The 27,956-nt window shown below is 41.7% G+C and overlaps 2 protein-coding genes across 26 annotated transcripts in view; one reads left to right on the top strand and one right to left on the bottom strand.

Moving 5' to 3' along the window:
* LOC143269220 (uncharacterized) overlaps positions 1 to 27,956 on the bottom strand; it is a 304,878-nt gene that overhangs the window by 228,496 nt on the left and 48,426 nt on the right. The window lies entirely within an intron of this gene.
* On the top strand, positions 2,787 to 13,133 carry LOC143269217 (disks large homolog 5-like). Its single transcript, XM_076554255.1, has 6 exons — positions 2,787 to 2,984; positions 4,981 to 5,065; positions 5,906 to 6,034; positions 7,101 to 7,284; positions 11,090 to 12,297; positions 12,414 to 13,133. Exons 1-5 carry the CDS (start codon positions 2,852 to 2,854, stop codon positions 11,207 to 11,209), a joined length of 651 nt encoding a protein of 216 aa, XP_076410370.1. The 5' UTR covers positions 2,787 to 2,851; the 3' UTR covers positions 11,210 to 12,297; positions 12,414 to 13,133.

Below are 27,956 nucleotides of genomic sequence, written 5' to 3'. Positions count from 1 at the left end.
GAAATGCCTTTTTGAAAACCATTTCCTATAGTGGGATACCTTGCTCAGCATTGACACAGAGGGGAGCTGCTTGATACTGCCTCAATTTAGTATGCCAGACATTGTTGACTACCCAAGGGAGACCGGACCCTCTCTGAAGAGTGGATGGGAGGTGGGCTGGGGAGTGATGAGGCATGAGAAAAGTGAAGGAAGGGAAAACAGGAACTGGTATGTAAAATTGAAGTAAAAAACTTTTTTATAAATAAAACAAAAACACATCAAACAGCATCTCCCTATAGAGCATAAACTGGCTTTAGGGCCCCAACTTTCCTGCATCAGAGTGTCTAGGCCTCCGCAGCTGCACGTAAGGATAGTGGACTTACAGACTAGGAGGAACGATCAGATTAAGGCCCTGAGGTAGAAGCCATCTAAGGACCAGGGAATGGTGGAATTATCAGGTACCTATTGTCAGGCTCAAAGTCACTTTTACCAGCCTCACAATGCAGCCTGAGTCAGCTCTGCTCTGTGGGAACTCCCCCAGTGACATCACACCATGGAAAACTCCATCTCACACAGCCTGCCTTTGTAGATCTGGGCCTCAGGCTGGGAATGAAGTAGCCACTCAAACAACACTGGCTCCTGGATTTCCAAAGGTCAAGAATGCCCTGTGGGAAAGGTCTGAGAACACAATCATTTTAGAGTTTGGATCTTTCTGGATGTTTCAACATTTAGAAATAGAAAAAAGGAGCTTGGAATAGTGATGCATGCCTTGATCTCAACCAATTGGGAAATGAGGAGGAGAATTGAAGACTGACTACAGTGCAAGTGCCAGGAGAGCCTGTGTCTCAAAAAAGTCATGTTGACTGTGGCACCATTCTCATGGCTGTTGAGGCCAGATTTGGGGAATCTGAAGCCGGGCTGTATCCTGAGCAGCTGTGAATAAGCTTGAGGAGGCTGTCCCTTGGGTCACCTGAACCATGTAAAAAGGAGAAGAAACCAGCAGACCCCTGCATGTAGAAGACAGGAGAGTTGACATTCACAGAGGGGGAGTCTCAAGGCTGAACTTTGAGAACCGGCTAGGCACAGTCTTATCCCCCAGTTCATTTCCTGAACATGATCCAACTACCAAGAGTGGGCTGCGATGAATATTGTAGAAGGCAGGTACTGTCCCCTGTCAGCTTGACCTCAGGGCATTTGGAAGAACATGAACGCTCCTCTGGATAGGACATCAGTGGGATAAGAGGCAGGACCATGCAGAAGGGGTTTCTGTCTTTGCTGGGTGAATAACTATATATCCTGGATATCTGTTCATGGAAGTGTGATGTTCCACAATTGATTGTTAGAAAGACCAAGCTGTCTGAGGTCTCAACTATACAGCTGACTCGGGACTCTTTCTAATTACTGGGATTTGTGGGCAATCCTTTATACTTTTCCATCTAGATCTACTGCCTCATCTCTGGATTCATGTGAGCATTCACACTCTCTGAGTATCTCCCCCCTCTCTCTATACCACCTCTCTCCTCTGATTTCCTTTCCCCCATACTGTCATCTGTGTTCTTAAAATAGTTTATATGTCAGTTTAGGAGACATGCCTTGCTCCCAAATTCCAATATGTCCTCAACTTTTTGGTCTTCACAAGAATCTATTTAGAAATAAAGTTGACAATCACATTTATTTGCTTAAAGCTTCAAAATCTGAAATGACACAGATCACCTAAAAGTTTCATCAGTCCTAGGTTGCAAGGGTTATGCTTAGGTCCAGAGATTTGGTTGGAGAACATGCATTCCATGCTGACCATGTGACCTGGATTCTCTTTATAGCGATGTCACGATAAGAAATGTGAGGTTTGCATATAACAAAGCTGTATGATGCAACAACTCTTGAGTCTCTCCCCTTACCTGCCCTTCTCATGTTCTCCTAATGGATCTTCAACCCAAAGATAGCAGTGCCACCTATTCAAGAGCATGTGGATTAGAACACATGGCTAGAAAAATAGGCATTTGGCCATTTTTTACTGGTTGAAGCACCATAGCAGTGATCTACATCATGTTCCACTCCATGATTGAATGCCTAGTTTGTGTGTGTGTATGAGTGTGAGTGTGTGTGTGTGTGTGTGTGTGTATTTATGTTTCATTCATGATGCCTCTCCATCACCCACACTGAAATCTGCCTTGCCACTACATTTTCCACAGTCTATGAATTCAAGGTTTGTGTCATCATACTCTTTCCATGAATTGCTTGCTTTCAATATCTGAGAGCTAACCTGGTCTCAGTGGCTCCAACCAGACCTGTCCAGAGCTAGTCACATCTTCACTCACAACCTCATAGCTTGAGTGAGCTCTACTGCCACTCTGGGGGAATATTCATAACTAACTATGTAACATTTTTGAGCCCACCAATCTCTAAAATTCTGAGGATTTTCCCTGGGGATTCTTAACTTCAGAGTTCTCATCCCTACTACTCCCCATTGTCCTGACCGAATTTCTGAGCATCCTTTTTTCTCAAAATATTGATTATGAATCTTAAGGAGGGGAAAATCCAACCCTGGACAGTGCATGCAAAGTGAGCTTTCAACTTCACTTAGATAAATTTTCTAATGAAGCAGAGGCCTAGATTTCTGGCTTTGGAAGGAGGATCTACCTAAAGGCTTCCATTGTGAATCCAGAGGCTCCTGAAAATGGCACCTTGGTTTCAAGTCACTTTTGGGTGAGGTATGTAACAGGGATGAAATAGCTATACCAGGTGACATCAGCACATGGACATTCTACTGTATCCTGGAGAGCCCTGGCATTCCATGTGATGTCACCAGTGTTGTGGCAACGCCAACTGTCATTGGGGCATTTGTGCAGTGCCTCGTGTTTCACCTACAGACATGCTGTCTAGACTGAACAGGATTGTTGGGAGACAGGATGGAGAGCACAGGGAGACCAAAGGGAGGCAGAAGGAAGATGGCCTTCAGTCTCCATGTCACACATCAAGAAATAAATGGTTCTGGGGAAAGCACAGTGAGTCCTGGGAAAGGGATGGGGAGCTTCCTGAAGGAGAAAGGCTTCAGCTGATCCTTCCAGGAGTGAGGCTAAGCAGGTGAGAGTTTCTGAGAAGCAATGGGACTATTTTAGTCCTCTGAATTCTTCAAGAGCCGAACAAAGTTGAGGATTTTCAAGGTTAGTTTGGCAGAGAGCCAGGGATGGTCAAGGCTGCAGCTGCTCTGTTGAGGGCCCTCTGCTTTCACTCTGAGTGGGAAGGAAGCCCAGAGGGACTAAAGAGGTTTCAGTGCCTGCCCTGCACTTCACCCACACTGGATGTCTTTTGGTGTGTGTCACTAATAACAGAGAGAGTAAAGTCCCCTGACCAATGCTAGAGATTCTCACATTTTAAATAACAACTACTAGCAGGGCAGGAGCCACCAAGAATTGCTGCATGTCAGTGGTCCCTAAGGTTTCTGAGTTCATGCCCTCTCACTAGCCAGTCATCTTCCCTCTATCTTGAGTGCAGGACTGGGACACCACTCTTCCTGTAAGTATTTGTTCTTGGTGTCAGAGGGCTCACCTATGGAAGCCCAGTCTTCAGGTATTTTCAGTCACATCTTTTAATAGTTGATAACACCTTTGCTAACATCATGATGGATGGAATATATTCTGCTGAAGCTTTTGGCAAAAGTTTAATCATTACCTATGTGACTTATCATTGTTCTTACAGGACCTATATAATCCTCGACCATCCCCATACATTATAAGTGCCTCGTGGATCTTCTCTAATGTGCTTGTTCACCTTGTGGAACTGATCTTCCTTTCCCATTATCCTGAGCTAATTTCTTAGCATCCTTTATTTCTCATCTTATTAGTTAGCATTCTTCAGGATGAGAAGAGCCATTCTTCGGCAGGGTTTGGACAACAAGTCTTTCCTTCCACATATGATGAACTATTGAATTAGAATGAACTAGATTCTAATGAATCAGTGAGATCACTGGATTGGAATGACAAGGTGCTGAAGGCCCTCCCCTGTCTCAGGGAAGGTACTGGAAAGGGCAGCTTGGCTTTTGGTGAATTGGAGAAGAGTTTGTTATCAGATAGGTGATGACATTAGCAGTGACCCTAACTGTCCCTTCTCTGGAAATTCTATTGTATCCTGAGTGTCATTGGCATCTTTTGTGGAATCACCAGTGTTGTGGCAATGTCATTTGTCATTAAGGCATTCATTAAGTGTTTAAGGGTTCACCAATCAACATGTTGGCAAAACTGAGAACACTAATTGACATAGAAAGCCCTGGATTTCTAAGCAGCAGTTGATGCCAGACATGATCATTCTCTTAATGGGGTTCAGTAGCTGTGATCATTTGAAGCACTGGGCCTATGCAGCTTACCTGGGTTCCTAAAGAACAGATCAAAAGTGGAGGATATCTGATGATTAGTTGGCAGAGGGCCAGGAAATGTCAGGGAAGCAGCTGCTTTGCTGGGACCTTTTTCAGTTCATTATGATTGTCAACAAATGCTAAAGGAGGCACAGAACCACTAATGAGATATCAGGGTAGGATTTTGCTGCACTTTATTCTCAGTGGATTTCTATAGATCTCATGGATATCTGATATAAATACCAGGAAGGGAAACTTACTATCCATGTACCAAGGTCTGAGACATTGAGTTGCCTTTAGTCCTGCACACAGGTTATCAGGGATGGGAGATTCCAAGCACCAGGCAATCCAGGACTTTGTTGCATCGCATCAGGTATCGGCTGACAATTCTAAACCAACATGGCTGGCCTTCCTTATGCCTTTCAGGGACAGTGGGGCTGCAGTAGGTCATAAGGCATATATCTAGCCTTAGAGATTGGAGACAGACACATGGCTTATGGGACCCAGTTTAAGGATATCAGCTCTGATATTTGAGGGCTTCACCGGGTGCCATGCATTTCTTCTTCCTCAGGCCTCCTCTGGGATTCCACATGATCTCTTGGCCCTATGCCATTCATCTGTACAAATTCACTGTGTTTATGTACCTACAGGGACTACTAGGAAGGCATCATCCAATGAGAGGAATGAATTGCTGGAACTCCTGGCCCTTTATAACAACAATGAGTTGAACAACAGGTACTCATCATGCCCTTTTCTCTGGCGACTGTCTTGACCCTACTGTGTCCTGAGTGCATTTGAGAGGCAGAACTGAAGCCTGTAGGAGTGAGATAGGACATAGGCTGTTCCGATTCCTCCAAATGAAAACCAGAGCCTGTGGCCTGAATCACAATCTACAGAGTAGGGCATTAGGGAGTAAGATCACAACATGCATTTCAAGAGGCCTTGACAGGCATTGGCTTTTAGGAGATGCTCAGTGCTCTGAATTGATATTTACTTTTGCTTTTTGCTATGGGAGCAGCTTGAAGGGCCTGGTGGTCCTACTCAGTCCATCTGTGTGTGACCAGAAGGCCTGGAATTCAATTCTGCTCCTCTCAGCTTGTTCCTTACACTATGAGACAATGCCCTCTATCTGCATTTCTGTGACATTCTATCTGTGTATGGGAGTTTATACAGCCATCCTCATGTAGTGCCTCCTCCATGGCTATACTGATTATGAGTTCTGGGTATCCTTATAAGGAGAAAGAATCTGTTTTCTCAAGACAGTAGGAATGCCGTTGCAGATTTCAGATAGACCTGGATCTGTGCCATAGACTCCAAGACCTTCTTAGAGAGCTAGTCTACCCGTCCAGAGCTACTGAGAGAGCTCATGTAATCCTGTATCCTTCCCTATTGACACCCAGCCTTTCCTGGCCATGAGACAGTGAGGCAAGTCTAATGCACACCAGGAGATCCAGTATAGAATTCAGGGTGTGACATCCAGTGGGCTAGTGTAGTACAAAACAGAACCTTAATTCATGTGGTCCCTGACACCCGTGTTCATGGGGTTCTTTTCTCCTGGGCCATGCCCTACCACAGGCTGAAATCTGAGATTGACATGCTGAAAACACAGCATAAGGAGATGTCAGATGTAAAGAAATTCCCCAAGGAGGTTTGTGAGGCCTCGTACAGGTGCAAGAAGCTGAGTGAGCAGACCAACTCCTACCAGTGAGTGCCTAATTTAGTAATTTACTAATTTAGTAAAAATTGGTAAGGACTGCTTCTGATAGTCTGAAGTTTTTTCCAGTCCTGCCTGATGCAGCTATCAGGAGGAACCTGTCTGACCTAACTCCTGCATCAAATGGTGCAAATAAACACACTGAGGCTTATATTAATTACAAACTCTATGGTTGATGACTTAAGTTTCTTGCTAGTTAGCTCTATCATCTTAACGTAACCCATTCTGTTAATCTATATTTTGCCACATGGCTTCTGCATGGCCAGGCTGCTGGCATGTTTCTCCTTGGGTGGCAGCTGGCATATGCTCTACCTCTGACTTTCTTCTTTGTTTCGTCTGGATTTTTCTACCTGGCTCCATCCTGCCTTGCCATAGGCTAAAGCAGTTTATTTATTAACCAATGGGAGCAACACATATTCACAGTATACAGTAAAACATTCCTCAGCACCTTCTTCACCTTAGAACAAAGTTGGGCTGTGGTTCTAGTCTGTTTACCTCTTAGCAAGCAGCCTGCCTTATATCTCTTGGACTTGTGCCTCCTAAACTGAGTTCTCCAAAGAGTGAAGAGTCTGAGAGCCCCTCATAACATTTTCCTGTCAACTTCTGGAGCTTCTCGACAGAAAACATCGTTTGAACCATGAGTGGTTTCTGTGGCTCTGGCAGGAGCTCACAGAATGGTTTCTATGGGACACAAAGATGGAATGTATTCCTGCTGGATCTTCTGTCCTGCTCAAAGCATGGATTCCTTCTACCTGCTCATGTTTTCCCAATACTGTGAACAATTAAACACCAGGGTGTGTATGGGGGAAGTGGAGGATCCAGTTTTCAGAGGTACATGGATCCTTTACAGTCAGGGTCTTCAGAAGTTGTTGGAATTTTTCGGGAATTTGGCTATTCTCTGGCTTTAGCCTGCACCTAAGTGATGCTGCCATGGCTAATATGGGTTCCAACCAAGGGCTGTTGGGAATGGGGACAAGGGATCTTACAGGAATCATGGTATTAGGGAGCAGGAGTGGGAGATGGAGGTGGAACTCATCATTTTTGGTGACATTTCAGCACCCTCTACAGTCAGCTCCTGAGTGAATGGACTCAGCTAAGGGAAAAAGTGAGCACGTTGAAAGAGAACAACAGAAAGCTGCATGGGGAGCAGATTTTACTACAAGAGTCCTGTGAGGAGGCAAGGAGGCTCTGTGAGGAGACACATGAGAAGATGTATGACCTCTGGACAAAGCAGCAGCAGGTAGTTTGAACCAGCAGGGCCAAGCCCCCACCTGTCTACCCATACACACACATACACACACGCACATATACACACACCCATGTAACCATCTACTCACTTATCCACCTGACCCATGCCATCCAATAGTTCATTTCTGTGATCATTCACAAGTCTTTCAGGGGAGTTAGCCTCTTGGAAGGCACTGCATGACTGCCAAGGAAACCCTACTGCTCTGCTAGAAGCTGCAGTCCATTGAGGGAGATGGGTAAATCACATGTCACTCACCAATATGCTAGTATGGGGCAGCAGTACTGTGATGGGAGCCACTTAGGGAGTAGCACAGAGATCTGTGTGAATGAGTTCAAGGGTCTGGGTCTCATTTGCTTGGCACAGGTCATATGAGATCAGAGGCAGAAACAGCATGGAAGGAGGAACGTCCCCTACAAAAGCCAAATGACTGGGTCTTGTGGACATCTTTTTGGGTGTCATACACTATTTTACCCTCTTCTTCTGAGACTGCCATGGTGTTCTCTTTACCAGGCCAAGCTCTTGGTTCACACTGACAGAAACTTAAGTAACAGCTTCTCAGTACTGTTTGCTCTGAGTGGCAAGGCAAGTTCTCCCATCCTGGATCTTACACTCGGAAGCTCACTGGATGACCAGGGGTGTGGCCAGGGCTTATGACAGACAAGGGGCAGGGTGGCAGATTTGAGATTTTAAGAGAACAATTTCTCCACGTGCACCAACATAGCCTGCAGAAGCACAGCATGTTTCCCCAGACGTGTTTAGTCTCAAAATGATGGAAAGCAGAACTGTGGGTCTCACTTGAAACAGCTAGTGTGAGGAGTCTCAATTCAACTGGTAATGCCATCCTCGTTCAGTTGATGTCCTCCTCATTGCGTTCTGTTCACTTACGATTTGTGGTGAGTGTGTGTGTGTGTGTGTGTGTGTGTGTGTGTGTGTGTGTGTGTATGTGTGGTGTATACATGCCTGAGGATGCTTACATTTGTGGGGTTGTTGGAAGGCCAGATGATCACATCAAGTGACCTCTGTTGCTTTCTCCCTTATTCCCTTTAGCCTGGGCCTCTCACTGAACCTCAGAATTTCTCTTCTGGCTAAGTGGATAGCCACAGGTCTTTGGATCCCTGTCTCCTCACACTAGAGCTTCCTGTCCTTTACTGTCTCATCTCATTGATAAATGACTCATTTGGTCAGAAAGTAAACTGACTTGTTGGTTTCTCTTAATTTCTGCACTTTTTTATTGGTTTGGAACAAATGCATTTTTGTAATAAATAAAAAAATCAAACAATGGAGCTATTTTAAAAATCAACGTAGGCTTTTCTTTCACTGAATAGGGATAACGTCCCATGAAATGTCTGGTTTATCTTACTGCCTACACAACATGGAACCTGACATTTTGATGCTCACTCTATCATATGTATAGCTGTGTCTTAGGAAAGACTCCTCCTAATAGTTGTATAGAATATTGCATTTCAGGAAAGTGCTATGGGTGACCTAATTAGCCTCCTACTGACTAACTGGGGCTGTTTTCACATCATATGCACTATAATCCAGTCAAAAGTTGTTGGGTAATGACAATGGTGATTTCCATTCGCAAGTGCAATCAATGTCTTCTGTGTCAGAATCTGGGCAGGTTTAGTGAGGAGACTATGATGGGTCAACTTGGATCTATCAGGAGGCTTCATGTCCAGCCCTCTTCCATGGGCAATTGGTATTGTGTGGTCAAACTCATTTGTGCAGAGGTTTTTATTTCTCTGTACAATCATTGAGTCTGTGATAAAAACTGTCCTAGGAGGGGAAATAATTTCAGGACAGGGCAGAAAAGCCTGGCTGTGTCTAAGAGGCTTGTAGACAGCAGGGAGGACCCACTACCTCTCCCTGTAGTACAAAAAGAGTTGCAACATTCCAGCCCCATCCCTTGCCCTTCTGGGTTCAAGAGAGTTGTGTGTGTGTATTTGTGTTTTCTTATGTGTAATTTTGTGGGTAAGAAAATATGTGTTTGAGCCTCTATGTGTATGTTCACTCACTCACGGAACAATGGAACATCTTTAAGAATGGTGGAGACAGATTTGAATGAGAAAGTACTGTACCTAATCTAGTTAGTACCACTTTGCATCAGTCAAAGAACAGATGATGTTGTCCATCATTCTCCATGTCCACACAGCTAACTACAACAAAAGACAGAAAACTGATGAAGGCTAAAAGATTTTCAGGTATTTGTAGAGGCAGAATTATTTATCTGCAAAGAAATCCTTGGGATAAAAACAAAGTAATAGGGTTCATAAAGGTGAGAACAAGGCTACTGGGAGGCAGGAAAGGCTGCCTGAGGGTTTGTGTCCTTCTCTGCTCTGGGCGAATGGTGGCTGACCACTGATGACTTCCCTGCATCCTGTTTTGTTCTTCTGCCTGCTGCCATTTTCCTTTCACCTTTGTTTAACCTTGGTTCAGCTAACCTTGTCCTTGGATCTTGGCCTGGACTTTATTCCTTGAGAAATTCTGAACTGCAGAGGGTCTTGTGGATTCATCTCAGCCCAGCAGAAGTCGCACAGCTATGCTGAGGTGTGAGAAGAGGCTGTCTCAGTGCACCCCTTAGGCTCATCACACTCTAAAGCACCCACTCCATGTTGTGTCTGCAGCACTCAGAAACTGCTTTTATTCCAAACTTCTTCATACTGAGTTAAAATCGGCCTGATGGAGGGTTGGGAGAAATGAAAACTATCAGATATTGGTAGGAATGTAAGATGTTGTAGCCTGTGAGAAGCTCTTTAAAATTATTCAGAATGTTGAATGCAGACTCCAAGTGGACCATTGATTCCAGAATGTAAAGTAGGTGTCCACAGAGAAGAGAGGACAACAGGGTTACAGCAGGACTCATCAGAACACCCCCAACTAGAAACTACTGAAATGCACATCCTTGATGATTACAAACATACAATGTGGTCCATGGAATATAGTTAAACATGGAATAATACATGCAATCCTTTCGCTGAGTTAGTCAACCTTCTGTTACTCAAAGAAACCCCTGACACAGTCATCTTACTTGGAGGAAAGGTTAATATAGACTCCTGAGTTTAGAGATTTTCTAGTTTCTGAGCATGTTGCTTTGGGCCTAAATTGAGGCAACCTGTGCTTTAGAGAGCTTCTTTAGGAGGAAGCTGCCCTCCCTGGAGGCACTGGGAAGCATTGAGTGAGAGCGAGGGGCTGGCCCATTGCCATCCAGTGGTCCTGTGCTGGGGAACTAAGCCTTCAATTCACAGACTGGAGAACTTGCTAGGAGAGCTTGGATTACTGGTAAATGATCCCTGGGGTTCACCTGTCTGTGTACAGGTTTACAAGGCAAGCATTACATTGACTTATCTGCATACTGAATTCTTCTCCCAGATCACCAGGCATGCATGTGTTATACAGACACGCAGGCAGGCAACACCTGAACATATAAAGTAAAAATAAAATGAAAAATTATCTAAACAGAGCAAAAGTACACAATCTTCTCCACATCACTGTGTTCAGAGGACCTTGTGTTTTCCTTTCTCTCTGTTGGAATATGGGTAGAGAGGCTGTGGGTTAAAGAAAGGTCAATTTCTTCTTCATAGTATCCCAGGTGATCTCATATTACATCAGTGTTATCTGGTAAAGCAAACATGGAGACAATGTAGTGTGCTTGTATGTGTGCATCCATGTACATGAATGTGTTCAAGTGTGTGTGTGTGTGTGTGTGTGTGTGTGTGTGTGTGTGTGTGCATGCGTCTATATGTACAGGGGTGCAGACAAGCCTCTCCTAAAAACACAATGTTCTAATGAACAGGAACATCAAAGACTTGAGGAAAATCTTCAGTCCCTGATGAAGCAGAAGGAGCTGCTCACCCGGCAAAGGGACTTGGCAGCAAAGCTGCAGCATCACTTCACTGTGTCCCAGATGAGGTAGGAGCCCAGGCTTCCAGAAGCAGGGGGATATAAGTGGGTCCACTATACCTGGATCTCTGTCCTCTGAGTTTCTGTTCAATTGGTAAAGCTCCTAACCACAGCCAGTGAATGAACACCTCAGACTGTCATTGCTGGCTCAGTCAACAGGAACTTCCGTCCAGGAAGCAATATGCTTCCTCCTTGGTCTTATGGGGATTGTGTCCCCTTCTTCCCTTCTGAGAACTCTAGTATGCTCCGAGTATCTCAAATCTAACATTAGATCTCCCCACAAATATTCCCATGGCATCCAGAAACCTAGAAGGGGAATCATCAATCATGAAGATAAGTGCAATCTCCTGCAACTTTATTTTCCATCAGGAACATCACGTTTAGAGATAATTGTCTACCCTTCGGCAGATTTGAATACAGCACACTCCTGCTCATTGCAGGCTCTCTGCAGTGTTTATCAGTTTCTTATGAAAAGATTTACTCTGGTTATAAACAGAGTAGGAGTTGACAAATTAATCCCATTCAGGGGTCTGCGCTGTAGGATTAATCAGAGCCTTCTCTGCATTGCTGTGTAGGCTCCACTAGAGGGCAGGCATAGAGTTTTCCAGGAGGTTCTCATTCACCTGGTAGCTAATCAAGGCCAGCTGCAACTTTCCTGACCTGTGCCTCAGACCTTCTCATACTGATATTTCTCCAAAATGATGTCTTTGGACTGTTGGAGAAATATGTTGTTTTTTTCTAATCCAGCACAGTGTGTATTTTCCAGTTCAACTTCTAGCAGTTTTTAAAAGTTGAGAAAAAAAAATCCTGCCCAGGTGCTCTCTGACCCTTTTCTCCTGGGGAAGCAGGGAATGAACTCAGCTGAAAGGTAATGCTCGATTGTCTAGTATGTCTGAGTATATCTGGGGGGAGGTGGCTCCCCCAGGCCTGTGCCCCAGCTGCCTTTCTCCCCTAGGTTTGAAAACCTCCAGCAGGAACTGGAGCAGACCACAGCCCAGGATGAGAGCCTCCTGCAGATGGAGCTGCTGAAGCAGAAACACAATGTCTCAGACAAGTCAGCCACCATTGAGCCCCATCCCCAGCAGCCAGAGTGTTCATGGGGTGTGTTTCCTTCCTTAACTTTTGTTTACTAGGGGTGAATAGGCCCTGATTTTCTTGCCATGTGCACAGCAAAACTGTTTCTGAATCATATTTTCTTTTCTGATTTTCCCTGACAGTACCTGTTAAGGAGACTGGGAAGGCTGGAAGAAGCCAAAGACACCTTGAAGGCATGACATTCTACACTCCAGGTTCAAGGCCTCCTCAGAAAATGCCACCTCTTTTCAGCTTTGAACTCACTAGTGAGGCAAATATCAACCTACCATGAGGGGGTCCAGCCACAATTGGATCCACATCTGTTGGCTCACTATCCCCAGATAAAAGTTTGTGTAAAAACAAGTATAATATACAGAGAACACAACACAAATTACTAAGAACCCTGACTCCATATGTGATGGAAATCTGACAAGGAATATGGTGTTAATGTCACACTGCCATCCAGACAGACCTCATCAAAAGCATAAGATTCTCTCTAGTGCAGTTTTCAAGCTGAAGGCATGTCATGGGCAAGTGTAGCTAAAGATAATTCACTACAGAGAATACGCCAGTTCCTCACCTCTTTTGCTCTTCCATAATGAAATTCCAAAGGAAACTGAAATTTCCTTTTGTTTTTTTTTTTGGTTTTTTTTTTGTTGTTGTTGTTTATATCTTAGGGTATTTATGCTTTGGTTTTATTCATTTTTGTTTAAGGTTTTGTTAATTTTTGTTATACTTTTATTCTTGTCATTGGTTTAATAGTTTGCTAAGGCTATATACTGTATATAATGACTGCTGTTTTGAAAACTCTCATTGAGTAAAATGAATGTATTTTATGAATAAAATAAATTTCAAACTTTTCACTCTAAGACTCTTCTTTAGTCAGATTAGGTTTCACATGCCTGCAAACCCAGAAATCACAGGCTTGGATGTATCTCAGTAAGTTCCAGGAATCTTAGGCTGCACACAGATTTTTCAGCCATGGGCCTCAGGGCTACACAGGGGGATGGCGACTTAGATGTTGGTGTATAGCCTACCTCATGGATACCCACTACATAATAGAAAAATTAGAAATATTGTATCCTTGAGGTCATATATTTAGCTACGAGTAAAATGTTGTACACTGTACACACATGTTCAGGGAACTTCATGTAGACCAAATTAAAGGGAAACACAAGTATATTGTTCCAGGCCACTCAGGAAATGAGAATGCTCATTAAACTTGTATAAAGGAAATCAGGAAGTAAAAAGCAATCTGCCTCTGGTTTTCTTAAATTTATCATGAGTGATAAGTGAACAGCAGAGCTGATTTCCTCCAAGACAATTTAGGATATTTTGTGGCGCTTTTGTTTATACTTATGGGTGTTTTGCCACTACATACATGCAATTCCCACAAAGGCCAGGTGAGGGCAGATTCCACCTGCATTTTAAGTTAAAAAGGATTGTTAGCTGTCTGTCCTGTGAGTCTTCTGAGACAGGAATAAATGTTCTTAATGGGTGAGCCATCTCCACAGTCCCTATAATAGACCCTTGTCTTCCCAGCCCTGTGTGCTGTATTAGGTGGATTGGATCACTCCCCACCAAAGACTGAAGTTTATTGAAAACTGTAGGGACAAGCATGCTTATGGTCTTAGGCTACCACACATCCATTTCAGGGCTCTCATAGGTTCAGGATCCTGCCCCAGTCACTGACTGTCAGATTGGAACAAATTTGCTAGATCTCTTCTAGGCTGACAACACCTATTAAGCCAGTCTGATGTAATAAAAATTGAGAAGACCCTCCTGGGGGTGGAGGTAGGATGAGGAATCCCTCTTGATGGTCTGATAAGCAATGTTGGGAGGAACCTCATGACTAGGTGGAGTGGATGGAGCCTGCAACAGGGGCACATGTCTCTGGTGCAGAGTAATTCTGTGCAAAACTAAAAAAGGAGAGATGTGGTTGAAGCTGCTCTTTTACCACAGCAGATCTCAGATCATATTGAGAAAGTTCTTCCAGAGACTGATTTACTCTGGTGAAGCTCCTCTGGAATAGATCTGACTCCTGAGACTGACAGTGAGGCAGAGATTTAATGTGTAAAGAAAGTTATCCCCTGGGTCTCCAGACTGGAGCTCTCACATCAAGGGTAAAAAGAACCTACTGTCCTCTGATCTTCCTGTGTGTGTGGGAGGGGGTGCCAGGTCTTACCCCACTGAAGCTAAGATATCTGGTTTTTCATTTCTCACTTAAACTAGAATCTCTCCATCTCATATAATTACTCATTTAATTAGATTACTGTGTGTTCCGTTTGAGAAATTTCAGATTTGTGTTATTTTACTTTCTTGCCCAGAAGGTATAGAAACCTAGTAGGCCAGCATCAAATCATCACCTAAAACACAGGTTAAGGGAATGTGACCGTGTGGATTTATAACTGAGATAAGGCTGTTGTGAGACCCAAACTACTCTAAAAGTTCTCTACCTGGCTGGTGCATTGGTCATGGTTCCATTGGTCTAACACCTTATTGAATGAATTTCTATATATACAGAAGCCTATTTTTTTAGAATGACTTAGAGGCTGTGCTCCAGCTATTTAAACATTGGCTGGCTATGATGACAAAGTCCAAGAATCCAGCAGTTTCTCAGTCCACTACACTTGATGTCTCACCCATCAGTAGTATAGACTGGAATGCCAGAGAAGTTGTCTCCAATGCCAGTGACGGAATGAACTTGCTAGCAAGGTGAGACCAAGCAGCTAAAGAGCAAAAGCTCCCTTCTTCCATTTCTTTATATGGGCTTCCAGCACAAGGCCTGGCTGATTACAGGTGGGGTTTTGGGGCTTTAAAACATCTGAGGTGAAGGTGTTTCTTTCTCCATCAATATCTAGATTAAAGGAATGTCTTCCTTATGCAAAGATCTGATTACATGTGTATCTTCTCTCTTCAAATTAAGCAAAAATACCTCACAGGTGTGCCCCTCAATATTTGGGTTTTGCTTAATTGCAGATGTAGTAAATTTCACAACCAAAAAGAGCCATCACAACTTCACCCCATGTCAACTTGACACACAATTATATCTTTTTATATCATAATTAATTTCCAAATGGAAAATAACCAGGTCATAATAATCCCTAAACATGATATAATTATCCCAAGTACAAGACAAACACATTATGTATTAGACCAGCTCAAAATTATGCCTAGCATGATTTAACTATCCCTGTACAAATACAAGCACATTATAAAGTTAGAGTAAGTGGTAATGTCCCTTGAGGGACATTTTTTAGTATCTCAAATTTAAATATGATAAACATCAATATTCTTCCTTCTTTTGTAATGAATGTTTTTATTTATTTGTTTATTTTTGTTTTTACATCCTAACCAAAATTTCACCTCCATCCTCTCCTCTCAACCCTCCACCCACCTCCACTCTTCCTGATCCACATCCATTCCTCCTCTTTCTTCTCTTCAGAAATGGGCAGGCCTCCTATGAATATCTGTCTGCCATGTTATATCTAGTTGTGGTGGGACTAGGCATGACCTCTTCTATTAAGGCTGGATGTAGCAATTCAGTAGGAGGAATGGGGTCCAAAAGCAGGAATTAGACACAAGCTGTGCTCCCACTGTTAGGAGTCTCACCAGAAGACCAAGTTATACAACAGTGAAATATATGCAGAGTGCCTAGGTCAGTCCCATATAAGCTACCTGGTTGGTGGTTCACTATGAACCTAGGTTAGTTAGTTCTGTGGGATGCTTCTGGGGCTCCTGACATCACTATCAAATACAAAAATTTAATTGTTTATTCACTAATTTACATGCATTGGTATTTTTCCTTAATGAATGCCTGTGTGAGGGTGTGGATTCCTCTAGAACTGGAGTTACAAACATTTGTGAGCTGCATTGATTTTTTCATTATTTTAAAAATTAATTATTTCATATGATGAGTGTATGGAAATCTACCGATCAAATTTAAAATAGTAAAATATATCCATTTACTTATTTTGAGAGGGGGAAATACATACATACATATGACAGAGAATGAACATACACAACACATCATGCCATTCTGTCATTCTGTTTATATAGAGGTAAATGAACTAATTAGGAGGAGTAAGCTCTTTCCTTCCACCCAGCTGGGCATCTCATTGGCCCTTCCCTGGTACTTTCCATGATCAACTCATGGATTTCTACCTTAGAGGGTTTTCTTGTGGTTCTGAAAGTTAGAAAATATTATTACTAAAGTGCATTGTGAAAAATTTGAGCTGAATTTTGTTTCAAATAAATGACACTCTTAATAAAAGCTCACTGTAGTGGAAAGAATTCTTGATGGGAGGAGGGTTGCTGTGTGTCCAGCTTGAAGAAACTGCTTGTCCAGAGTAATTCATGGGAAAAGGCAAAAGTGAAGTTACTCTGACATGCAGGTAAGGGAATTCACTGGAAATAACCAGTGAAAAAGCACCAAGGAAGGTTCCAGGGTGAGTCATTGAAATGCCATGTTTCTTCTTGGCATTGTGCCTTTGAGAGTCTGTCCTTTGTGCCCCGTGCACTTCCCTGGTCTAAGGCTATTGGTCATTTGTGCTGTGCAGGCCCCTGTGGACAGTTCAGGTTTCAGCATTAAACCAGTTTCAGCAATCATCACATACTTTTCCCAATATAACATTCCTACAAGGATCAAAATTTCCAAGGCACTTCAGAAGTTAAATAGCCTTTGTGGTTATTGCATGTTTTAGAATACTAATGTCTCAGCCAGGCCGGGCAGTGGTGTTGCAGGCCTTTAATCCCAGCACTCGGGAGGCAGACCCAGGCGGATGTCTGTAAGTTTGAGGCCAGCCTGGACTACCAAGTGAATTCCAGGAATGGCTCAACGCTACACAGAGAAACCCTGTCTCGAAAAACCAAAAAAAAAAAAAAAAAAAAAAAAAAAAAAAAAAAAAAAAAAAAAAAAAGAAAGAAAGAAAGAAAGAAAGAAAGAAAGAAAAGAAAATCTTGGACTCACAGACTTAATCTACAGATATAAGTTGACCTCCTGAGTACCAACTGTGTGGATTATATACATTTCATTTAAAACACGAACTATGCTCAATACATGCACGCCAGGATGTGCCATTCACCATATGATCCAAGCTCTCATCTGAGTAACCAATGAATATGGACATAGCATAATATAAATGGCGTTATAATGCATCTTGTTGTGGCCTGATATAACTTCAAATCTTGACTTGGGCTGATATTTTTAGGAAAAATCAAGTCTCAAAAATAACATAGGAGTAACACTTCCTACCAAGAAGCTTGGACTAACCCAAAATCTGCTTCGGTAATTCTTTCCTACTTCTTTTAACAGAAACATGATCCATAATGTTTGTTTTTCTTACAAGATTTCAGAGAGTTGAACTTAATAGAAAATATTACATCAAGTGTGGAAATGATTTCTCAAAGAATGATCCCATTGTATTATATTTTAAATTTCAAGGATGATGTGTAATGCCAATCACTCAAGCATTAACAAATAAAGACTTTTCTCACACATTGTCAGACTTCCTCCTATATTTAATTTTCCTTATTCTGACTTTTCTTGATTAACATTCTAGAATGAACCATCTCATTCTGATCTTTCAATTGCAGGCACTTCTACATTTCATTACATCAAGTTGCTGCATCTCCACTTTACTTAAAAGATTCCAGACTAATTATTTAATGGGGTGTCCTTGTGCTGCTGAGCCCAATGCTCTGAGTTCTTCACCCAGATCTAGTTCTTTGACCAATATAGAAAAAAGGACAAATGTTCTGGGGACACTCTCTCTTTGGTGGACTCAGTAAGTACTGTATTGTATAGACTGAAAAACTGTATATAAGTATGTAGGTACGTATGTACACATCTATCTATCTATCTATCTATCTATCTATCTATCTATCTATCAATCTATCTATCTATCATCTATTTAACTTTCCATCACCTATCTCTATCTATCAATCCATCCATCTATCTACCCCTATCAATCCAGCCAACCTTGGATCTATCTTCTACAACTACTACTCTTCCTCTTCTATTTCTCCTTCTTCTTGCTCTTCCCTTATTCATCCAGGATATTATAACCACTTTTGCCTCCCTGAGTTTGTACAGTGCCTTAGTAAATATTAATTACATCATACAAATAAAAACTTTTCTCTGTGGGTTTCATTCTCCATATTTCCCCACCCCAAGTCTTTGTAATCCCTTCTTCCACAACACTTGATAAAATGTGACATTCCTTAGATCTCTGACACTGTGACACTAAAAATCTTTTGTAAAAGAATGTTTGTTTAAAAATGCGATTTGTGCTTAAAACAAGCCCAAAATCAACATCTAACAAATTTATACTTTAGTAACTTGCAAACACACCATCTATGTTTGTTTCTTTATATGACAAATGCAATTTACACATAATGAATTCAATGAGTTGAGATATTCAATGTATATTAGTTCTCTCCCATGAAGTACACAAAAAGGTTTTCTGACTAAATGAATTTTTGTTAAGAGGTAAAATCCATAGAATTTTCTAAATGGAAGTGCAAAGATGTAAAAAAAAAAAAAGGCTAGAAAATAGAGTTAATCATAAGTTAGAAGTTTTATGGAACATAAAAAAATCAAGATCATATAAGAAACTGCTGCATTTGTTAAAATTCCTTAGGCCAAAATTCAGTACACTTGTATACAATTAGAATGTAATTCTCTGTTGGGAATAATGGTGACAGAAGATGCCACTTAGATTCAACCTTTTATACAGAGAAAAGGAAAATCCATGCTAGAACTTTCTTTTGAGAGCCTTAAAATTGCCTGCAAAAAGAGCCTGTCTTTGTCAGGGAGTATTCCGTCTCTCAACTACTTGAATTAGAAAAGACTTTCAAAAGATCAATGAAACCTCCTGTCAAAGCTTGGCTCATGGCATTGTAGGCTATGAGAACAGATAAGATCAATCTGAGTGCAATAGAAGTGGGAAAGTAGGTCATGCACTTACTTAAACCTCCTTGAAATACAGGCTATGTAATCTACTGATACCTGAAAGAAATTATTTCCTGATGTACTGGCTCACAGGAAGCATTGGGGATGCTTGGTTATCACAAGCAGAGGTCTCACACACACATTGGAAGATGATGAAGGAAGGATGGGTTTTTCCTGATAAAATATACATGAGAGAAGTAGTGCTTGGCAGCCAATTCACTGGGCATGATAGAGCACTGGGCTGTGCTTACAGAAGAGGTCCAACATAAAATGGTTGATTCGCCAGGAACTTCAGGACTGGTGTTTGCCTTCAGTGCCTTTGCAGAGCTCTAAGGGAGAATGTGAACTTGTAGAAACAACTAACATTTTTAAGGAAAGGATGAAATGTTGTCTAACAATTTTCCTTTTTATGCAATAATTTTCTATTATTTTTGAGACTATAACTGCATTATTTTCTCTTCTTTCTCATCCTTCCAGGCCCTCACTACACTATTCTTTGCTGTGCTTCTAATTTATGACATCTATTTTCATTAATTGTTGCTACATGCATATACATATATATGTGCATTAAGATATATATATATATATCCATATTTTTATATTTCCTAAATGTAAACCAATCATTCTGTATAGCTAGCATATGTTTTCAGGACTGACCATTTGATAGTGAGTATCCAACTGGTGTGTTCTTCCCTGGGTAGGACTATTTCCTTAAGTCTCAGAAAGTTCTATGAAGGTTCATAATACTCAGCAATTAAACCATGGCTGGGAAGGCTGAAACTTACAGGATTAACAAGGCCCTTCCACTCCCAAGGTTAAATAGGTGGTAACTAAGGAGAACTGAAGAAATGAGACCCTCTGTCTCATTCAGCTGCAAACAAGTCATGCCGACACATTCAGAGTTCCAGTCTTTATGAGTCACCCATTCTAATGTAAGCCTTTGTGATGCCACACATTAGAGTTATTCATATTCCCATAAGTAATCCCATACCTATACTCCTGTATTAACCTCAATAAACTCATTAATTTGAGGGAAAAAGGATTACACAGTCTTCCCTGAGAGGCAGATACATAAAGGGGAACTGATAAGTAATACAAATGGCCAACTTCTGGCTTCCTTTTTATTTTCTGTACTGAGACAAAGGCTTAGTAGGCTTTGTCTTCCACCAAAGGCTGCCTCTACCAACTGTCTGGTTCAGGACAGATAGGTATGTTCACAGTCAGTCCTGAACATGGTCACTTGAAGCTGCAGGCGATCACCCAAAGTCAGATATTGGGGCAAAAGCTGAAAAATCAAAGATGCAGAGTAGGAAGCCAATAGTTCTACCTTTCTTTCTTTCTTTCTTTCTTTCTTTCTTTCTTTCTTTCTTTCTTTCTTTCTTTCTTTCTTTCTTTCTTTCTTTCTTTCTTTCTCTCTCTCTCTCTTTCCTTCTTTCTTTCTTTCTTTCTTTCTTCTCTCTCTCTCTCTCTCTCTCTCTCTCTCTCTCTCTCTCTCTCTCTCTCTCTCTCTCTGGTTTTTCAAGACAGTGTTTCTGTGTGTAGCTTTGCGCCTTTCCTGGACCTCGCTTTGGAGACCAGGCTAGCCTCGAACTCACAGAGATCCACCTGCCTCTGTCTCCTGAATGCTCAGGCTGGCCTCAAACTCACAGACATCTGTCTGCCTCTGCCTCCTGGGTTCTGGGATTAAAGATGTGCACCACCACCGCCCAGCTCTTTCTTTCTATTTATTTTATGTACATTGGTGTTTTGCCTGTGTGTGTCTGTGCAAAGGTCTCCTGGAACTAGAGCTACAGACAGTTGTCAGCTGCCAGGTGGGTGCTGGGAATTGAACCTGGGTCCTCTGGAAGAGCAGTCACTGTTCTTCACTCCTGAGTCATCTCTCCACCCCCAGCCAATACTTCTTAACCCTATGAAATACTCCACCAAAAGAGAGTAAGTACCTCTCTCACCCCACCTTATCACACTCTCTATTTGCCCAGCTCTATCACTTCTTTTCTGTCTGTCCAGATATCCAGACCTCTATAGTTAACTAATGGCTAGCTCCTCCTTCTGATTTTCAGGCAAGCTTTGTTAGAGCACAATAAAATATCACCACATTTCCCCTTTTTTTGTCTAAAGCAAAAAAGGGTTATCACTAATATAAGAAAAACTACATGTAATAAGTTCAATAACTATATACAATATATAAGGCAATAAATACACTAAGTACAATAACTATATACAATATATAAAGGCAATAAATAATTCAACAATGTCTAGTCCATTTGGACGTGACAAAATCAGAAAAAATACTCCATTATCTATCCTATCTTCGTGAATCCAAAGGACTGTGTCTAATTCTCCTTCTATCCTAATTTGTATTACCAACCAAAAACTATCTTTTGATGTCTTTCAAACTTATACACTTTACACTTCTTTAGTGAGTTTCTTTTCCAAATTTCTTCAACAAGGAAAACTATAACTATCTAATGTTCAACTCCTTCAGAGACCTGAGAAGGAAATAATATTAACTGAGTAAACAGGAACTATAACTAAGTGACTTCCACAAAATGTGAGAAATAACAGAAACAGCTGGTTGCCTGGATAGTCACTCAAGATTTCTCTGCACCATTGGGACATCCATCTTTGGCCTACAGGCCTAGCATATCTGTCAGACTCATTGCAAAGCAGGATTTTCTGAAGGGCCTTTCTACTTTGTCTTTGCAAGGTGCATCAGTCCTTTTTTTTGTGTCCTGCTTGTCCATTTTGGACAGCATACTGTCAGCATTGATGTAAGGTCACTTTCTTACCCAGTGGCTAACTTTGCCACAAATAAAGTAAACACTATATTGACTTTCTTCAATGCCCATTGTCTTCTTGAAGAAGATGGATACTGTGAGGAGCCTACATGTTTCTGACTCATAAAAAAGAAGAAAAAATCTATGTTATCATTTTTAATGCCATATTCTGAAGATCTCTGAAGTGCTTTAAGATGACCTGTCTATCTAAAATATATTTCTGCTTGACCTTGAGAACAGACCTAATATGACTACAGGTTTGATTGTAATGACTATCTACTAAACTGCATTTCTTTATTATCCTAAATAGTTGGCAATAACTTTCAAGGACTGAAAACTGCATTGCACTGTGAAATGAACTGTATAGGCATGATACATTGGACAAGACTAGAAATATATGTGGAAGTATTTTCTAACAAAATCAATCTCAAATTTGTATCAATATACATAATTTATATACAATATACAAAAATCCATTCCAATGTGAAATATTTAAAACTAGTAGTTCCATTCTAAAAGAAGATTCAAAAATCTAACTTTCTATGTTACCATATCTATATCCTCTCTTTTTTCTTTTCAGTGTAGATTCAATAATCTACCCTTTGACCTACCTTTTCTATATCCTTTTCAACACATGAAAGTCTGTAAATGGAATTTACTATATATATAACTACAAGAAAAAATACCCACATAATCATCTCATTAAATACTGAAAAGTCCTTTGACAAAATTCAACATCCCTTCACGATAAAAGTCTTGGAGTGATCAGAGATACAAGAAACATACCTAAATGGAATAAAGGCAACATACAGCAAGCCTACAGCCAACATCTAACTAAATGAAGAGAAACTCAAAGGGATTCTACTAAAATCAGAAATAACACAAGGCTGCTCACTGTCTCTATATCTATCAACATTGGACTTGAAGTTCTAGCTAGAGCAATAAGACAACAAAAGGAGAACAAGGTGGTACAAATGGGAAAGGAATAAGTCAAACATTCACTGTTTTCAGATGATATGACAGTATACATATGTGACCCCAAAAATTCCACCAGGGAACTCCATCAGCTGATAAACACTTTCAGTAATGTGGCAGGATACAAGATTAACACACTCAAAAAAATCAGTAGCCCTCCTATATACAAATGATAAATGGCCTGAGAATGAAATCAGAGAAACATCCACCTTTACAATAGCCAAAGACAACAAAAATTCATTGGGGCAACCTATCTGATAAGAACTTTAAGTTTTTAAAAAAGAAATTGAAGTAGATATCAGAAAATGGAAAGCTCTCATATGCTCTTGGATAGGTAGAATCAACATAGTAAAAATGGCGATCTTACCAAAGGCAATCTTCAGATTCAATTTAATTCCCATCAAAATCCCAACAAAAGTCTTCACAGACCTTCAAAGAACAATTTTCAACTTCAAATGGAAAACCAAAACCCAGGATAGCTAAAAAAAATCGTGTACAATGAAGGAATGTCTGGCATCACCATCCCTGACCTCAAGGACTCCTATAGAGCTATATTTAAAAACAACTTGGTATTGACATAAAAATAGACACATAGATCAATGGAACTGAATCAAAGACCCTGACTTTAATCTAAAGACATATGAACACCTGATTTTTGACAAAGAAGCTAAAATTATACAATGAAAAAAAGAAAGCATTTTTGACAAATGGTGCTGGCATTCACACATGCTAGAATGCAAATTGATCCTTTATCTGTGCCCATGCACAAAACTCAAGTCCAAATGGATCAAACACCTGAACATAAATCCAATTACACTGAACCTGATAGAAGAGAAGTAGCACAGACACTGAGAGCAACAACTAATACATGGGACCTCCTGCAACTGAGAAGCTTCTGTAAGGCAAAAGAGACAGTTAACAAGACAAGATGACAGCCTACAGAATGGGAAAAGATTTTTACCAAACCCACATCTGACATAGGGATGATCTCCAAAATATAAAAAAAACTCAAGAAACTAGACATCAAAATACCAAATAATCCAACTTAAAAAATGGGGTACAGATCTAAACAGAGAATTCACAATAGAAGAATATTAAATGGCCAAAAGACATTTAAGGAATTGCTAAAAATCCTTAGCCAAGAGGGAAATGCAAATCAAATGACACTAAGATACCATCTCACTAACAACCTCATAGCTTGAGTGAGCTCTACTAACACTGGGGGAATCTTCATAACTAACTATGTAACTTTTTTTGAGCCCAAAATCTCTAAAATTCTAAGGATCTTCCCTGGGTGAATATTCACTTCAGAGGTCTCATCCCTACTACTCCCCTTTATCCTGACCTCATTTCTAAGCATCCTTTCTTTCTCAAATTGTTGATTATTAATCTTAAGGAGGGGAAAATCCAACCCTGGACAGTGCATGCAAAGTGAGTTTTCAACTTCACTTAGATAAAGTTTCTAATGAAACAGAAGCCTAGATTTGTGGCTTTGGAAGGAGGATCTACCTAAAGGCTTCCATTGTGAATCCAGAGGATCCTGAAAATGGCACCTTGGGTTCAAGTCTCTTTTGGGTGAGGTATGTAACAGGGATGAAATAGCTATACCAGGTGACATCAGCACATGGACATTCTACTGTATCCTGGAGAGCCCTGGCATTCCATGTGATGTCACCAGTGTTGTGGCAACGCCAACTGTCATTGGGGCATTTGTGCAGTGTCTCGTGTTTCACCTACAGACATGCTGTCTAGACTGAACAGGATTGTTGGGAGACAGGATGGAGAGCACAGGGAGACCAAAGGGAGGCAGAAGGAAGATGGCCTTCAGTCTCCATGTCACACATCAAGAAATAAATGGTTCTGGGGAAAGCTCAGTGAGTCCTGGGAAAGGGATGGGGAGCTTCTTGAAGGAGGAAGGCTTGAGCTGTTCCTTCCAGGAGTGGGGCTAAGCAGGTGAGAGTTTCTGAGAAGCAATGGGCCTACCTGCTCGTCTGAGTTCTTCAAGAGCAGAACAAAGTTGAGGATTTTCAAGGTTAGTTTGGCAGAAAGCCAGGGATGGTCAAGGCTGCAGCTGTTCTGTTGAGGGCCCTCTGCTTTCACTCTGAGTGGGAAGGAAGCACATGGGAACTAAAGAGGTTTCAATAACAGCCGAGCAACTCACACACACTGGATGTCTTTTGGTGTGTGTCACTAATAACAGAGAGAGTAATGTCCCCTGGCCAGAGCTAGAGGTTCTCACATTTTAAATAACAACCACTAGCAGGGCAGGAGCTACCAAGTATTGCTGCATGTCAGTGACCCCTAAGGTTTCTGAGTTCCTGCCCTCTCACTAGCCAGTCATCTTTCCTCTACCTTGAGTGCAGGACTGGGACATCACTCTTCCTGTAAGTATTTGTTCTTGATGTCAGAGGGCTCACCTGTGGATGCCCAGTTCATAGGTATTTTCAGTCACACCTTTCAGTGGTTGATAACAAGTTCGCTAACCTCATGATGGATGGAATGTATTCTCCTGAAGCTTTTGGTAAAACTTTCATCTTTACCTATGTGACTTATCATTGCTCTGACAGGACCCACATAATCCTCCACTATCCTCATACATTGTAACTGCCCCGTGGATCTTCTCTGATGTGCTTATTCACCTCGTGCAACTGATCTTCCTTCCCCATTATACTGAGCTAATTTCTTAGCATCCTTTATTTCTCATCTTGTTAGAGATCATCAGGAAGAGAAAAGCCATTCCTGGGCACAGTTTGGAAAATGAGTCTTGCCCTCCATACATGATGAACTATTGAATTAGAATGAAATAGATTCTAATCAATCAGAGAGATCTCGGGATTGGAAGGAGGAGGTGCTGAAGGATTTCCCCTGTGTCTCAGGGAAGGCTCCTGGAAAGGGCAGCTTGGCGTTTGGTGAATTGGGGAAGAGTTTGTTATCAAATAGATAAAGGTGTTGGCAGTGACCCTACAGTCTCTTCTCTGGAAATTCTATTGTATCCTGGAGAACCCATGGCATCTTTTGTGAAATCACCAGTGTTGTTACAATTCCAAATGCCCTTGAGGCATTCATTAAGTGTGTATAGGGTTCACCAATCAACATGTTGGCAAGACTGAGCATACTGACTGGAAGAGAGATCTCTGCTTTTTTAGGGAGGAGTTGAAGCCAGAACTGGACCTTCTAGTAATGGGGTTCAGTAGCTGTAATCATCTGAAGCCATGCGCCTATGCTGCTTCTCTGGGTCCCTAAAAAGCAGATCCAAAGTGGAGGTTTCTGACGGTTAGTTGGCAGAGGGCCAGGAATGGTCAAGGATGCAGTGCTATGCTAGGACCTTTTTCAGTTCATTCTGACTGTCAAAGAATGCCAAAGGAGGCACAGAACCACTAATGAGGTATCAGGGTAGCATGTTGCTGCACTTTATTCTCAGTGGATTTCTGTAGGTTTCATGGATATCTGATATAAATACCAGAGAGCAAAACTTTCCATCCATGTACCCAGGTCTGAGACATTCAGTGTCTTTTAGTCCTGCACACAGTTATCGGGCAGGGAGGTACAAAGCACCAGGCAATCCAGGACTTTCTTGCATCACATCAGGTATCACCTGACAATTCCAAACCAACATGACCTGCCTTGCTTATGCCTTTCAGGGACAGTGGGGCTGCAGGAGGGCCTGAGGCATATATCTGTCCTCAGAGATTGGAGACAGACACATGACTTATGGTCCCCAGTTTAAGGATAGATGCTCTGATTTTTGAGGGCTTCACTGGGTGCCATGCATTTCCTCTTCCTCAGGCCTCCTCTTGGGACTCCACATGGTCTCTTGGCCCTATGCCATTCGTCTGTACAAATTCACTGTGTTTATGTACCTACAGGGACTACTAGGAAGGCATCATCCACACCCTTCTTCCTCACTGAGCAGGAGAAGCAGCTGAACCAGGTGGATAAACTGACCCTTCAGCTACAGATGATGACCAATGAGAGGAATGAACTGCTGGAACTCCTGGCCCTTTATAACAACAATGAGTTGAACAACAGGTATTCATCATGCCCTTTTCTCTGGTAACTGTCTTGACCCTACTGTGTCCTGAGTGCATTTGAGAGGCAGAACTGAAGCCTGTAGGAGTGAGATAGGACATAGGCTGTTCTGATTCCTCCAAATGAAAAAGCAGAGCCTGTGGCCTGAATCACAATCTACAGAGGGGCAGTAGGGTGTAAGATCACAACATGCATTTCAAGAGGCCTTGACAGACATCGGCTTTTAGGAGATGCTTGGTGCTCTGGGTTGAGTGTTTATATTTGACTATCTATTTATTTTTGCTTTTTGCTCTGGGAACAGGCTGAAAGGCCTTGTCGTCCATCTGTGTGTCTGGAAGGCTTGGAGTTCATCCCTGCTCCTCTCTGATCTTGTTCCTTATACTTTGAGGCAATGCCCCCTACGTGCATTTCTTTGACATCCTGTGTGTGGGCTTATGTGTGTGAAGTGCTCTCTAAGGGGCCCAAACATTGCAAACATGGCAATGGCAGGTTTTGCCCTTTTCACTTCCCTTTCCCTTGATAAACCATTAGATAACATTCCTAAATTTAGTCCCCAAAGTCCATTCCCTTTTGTGGACACTGACTCATTCTTGAAACTAAACACCAAAGTTCAACAATCAAAATTCATTACTTGGTTACACTGGCTAACCTGTCCCATCAGAGCTCAACAATTTACCCAGCACAGACTTAAACTTCTCTACTTAAAAACCCACTGTTAAAAAAGCCTGCTGCTTGCTGTGTGCCTTCGCCTGCTCAAGAGACAGGCTCCCAAGCTATGCTTGCACTGCTAGGTTAATAAATCTCCTTGTGCTGAGGATTGTGTGTCTGAGTGTGTTCTGTACTGGCTCTGAGAGGCTCACTTACTGTGTGTGTGTGTGTGTGTGTGTGTGTGTGTGTGTGTGTGTGTGTCCTTTCAGATCCTGAGAGTCAGAGATTCATAGTAGGTCTGAATA

Source organism: Peromyscus maniculatus, chromosome 18 (genome assembly GCF_049852395.1).
Source record: "Peromyscus maniculatus bairdii isolate BWxNUB_F1_BW_parent chromosome 18, HU_Pman_BW_mat_3.1, whole genome shotgun sequence".
NCBI classification, from domain to species: domain Eukaryota; kingdom Metazoa; phylum Chordata; class Mammalia; order Rodentia; family Cricetidae; genus Peromyscus; species Peromyscus maniculatus.
Note: the sequence above shows the minus strand (reverse complement) of the source record. Positions and strands in the feature narration are given on the sequence as shown.

What these genes read in the sequence shown, in the direction of transcription:
- LOC143269217 (XM_076554255.1), top strand. Translation starts at nt 2,852, where the DNA reads ATGCTGTCTAGACTGAACAGGATTGTTGGGAGACAGGATGGAGAGCAC. An exon ending in AACAATGAGTTGAACAACAG is followed by an intron (nt 5,066 to 5,905) that starts GTACTCATCATG and finishes GCCCTACCACAG; the next exon opens with GCTGAAATCTGAGATTGACA. An exon ending in GAGCAGACCAACTCCTACCA is followed by an intron (nt 6,035 to 7,100) that starts GTGAGTGCCTAA and finishes GTGACATTTCAG; the next exon opens with CACCCTCTACAGTCAGCTCC.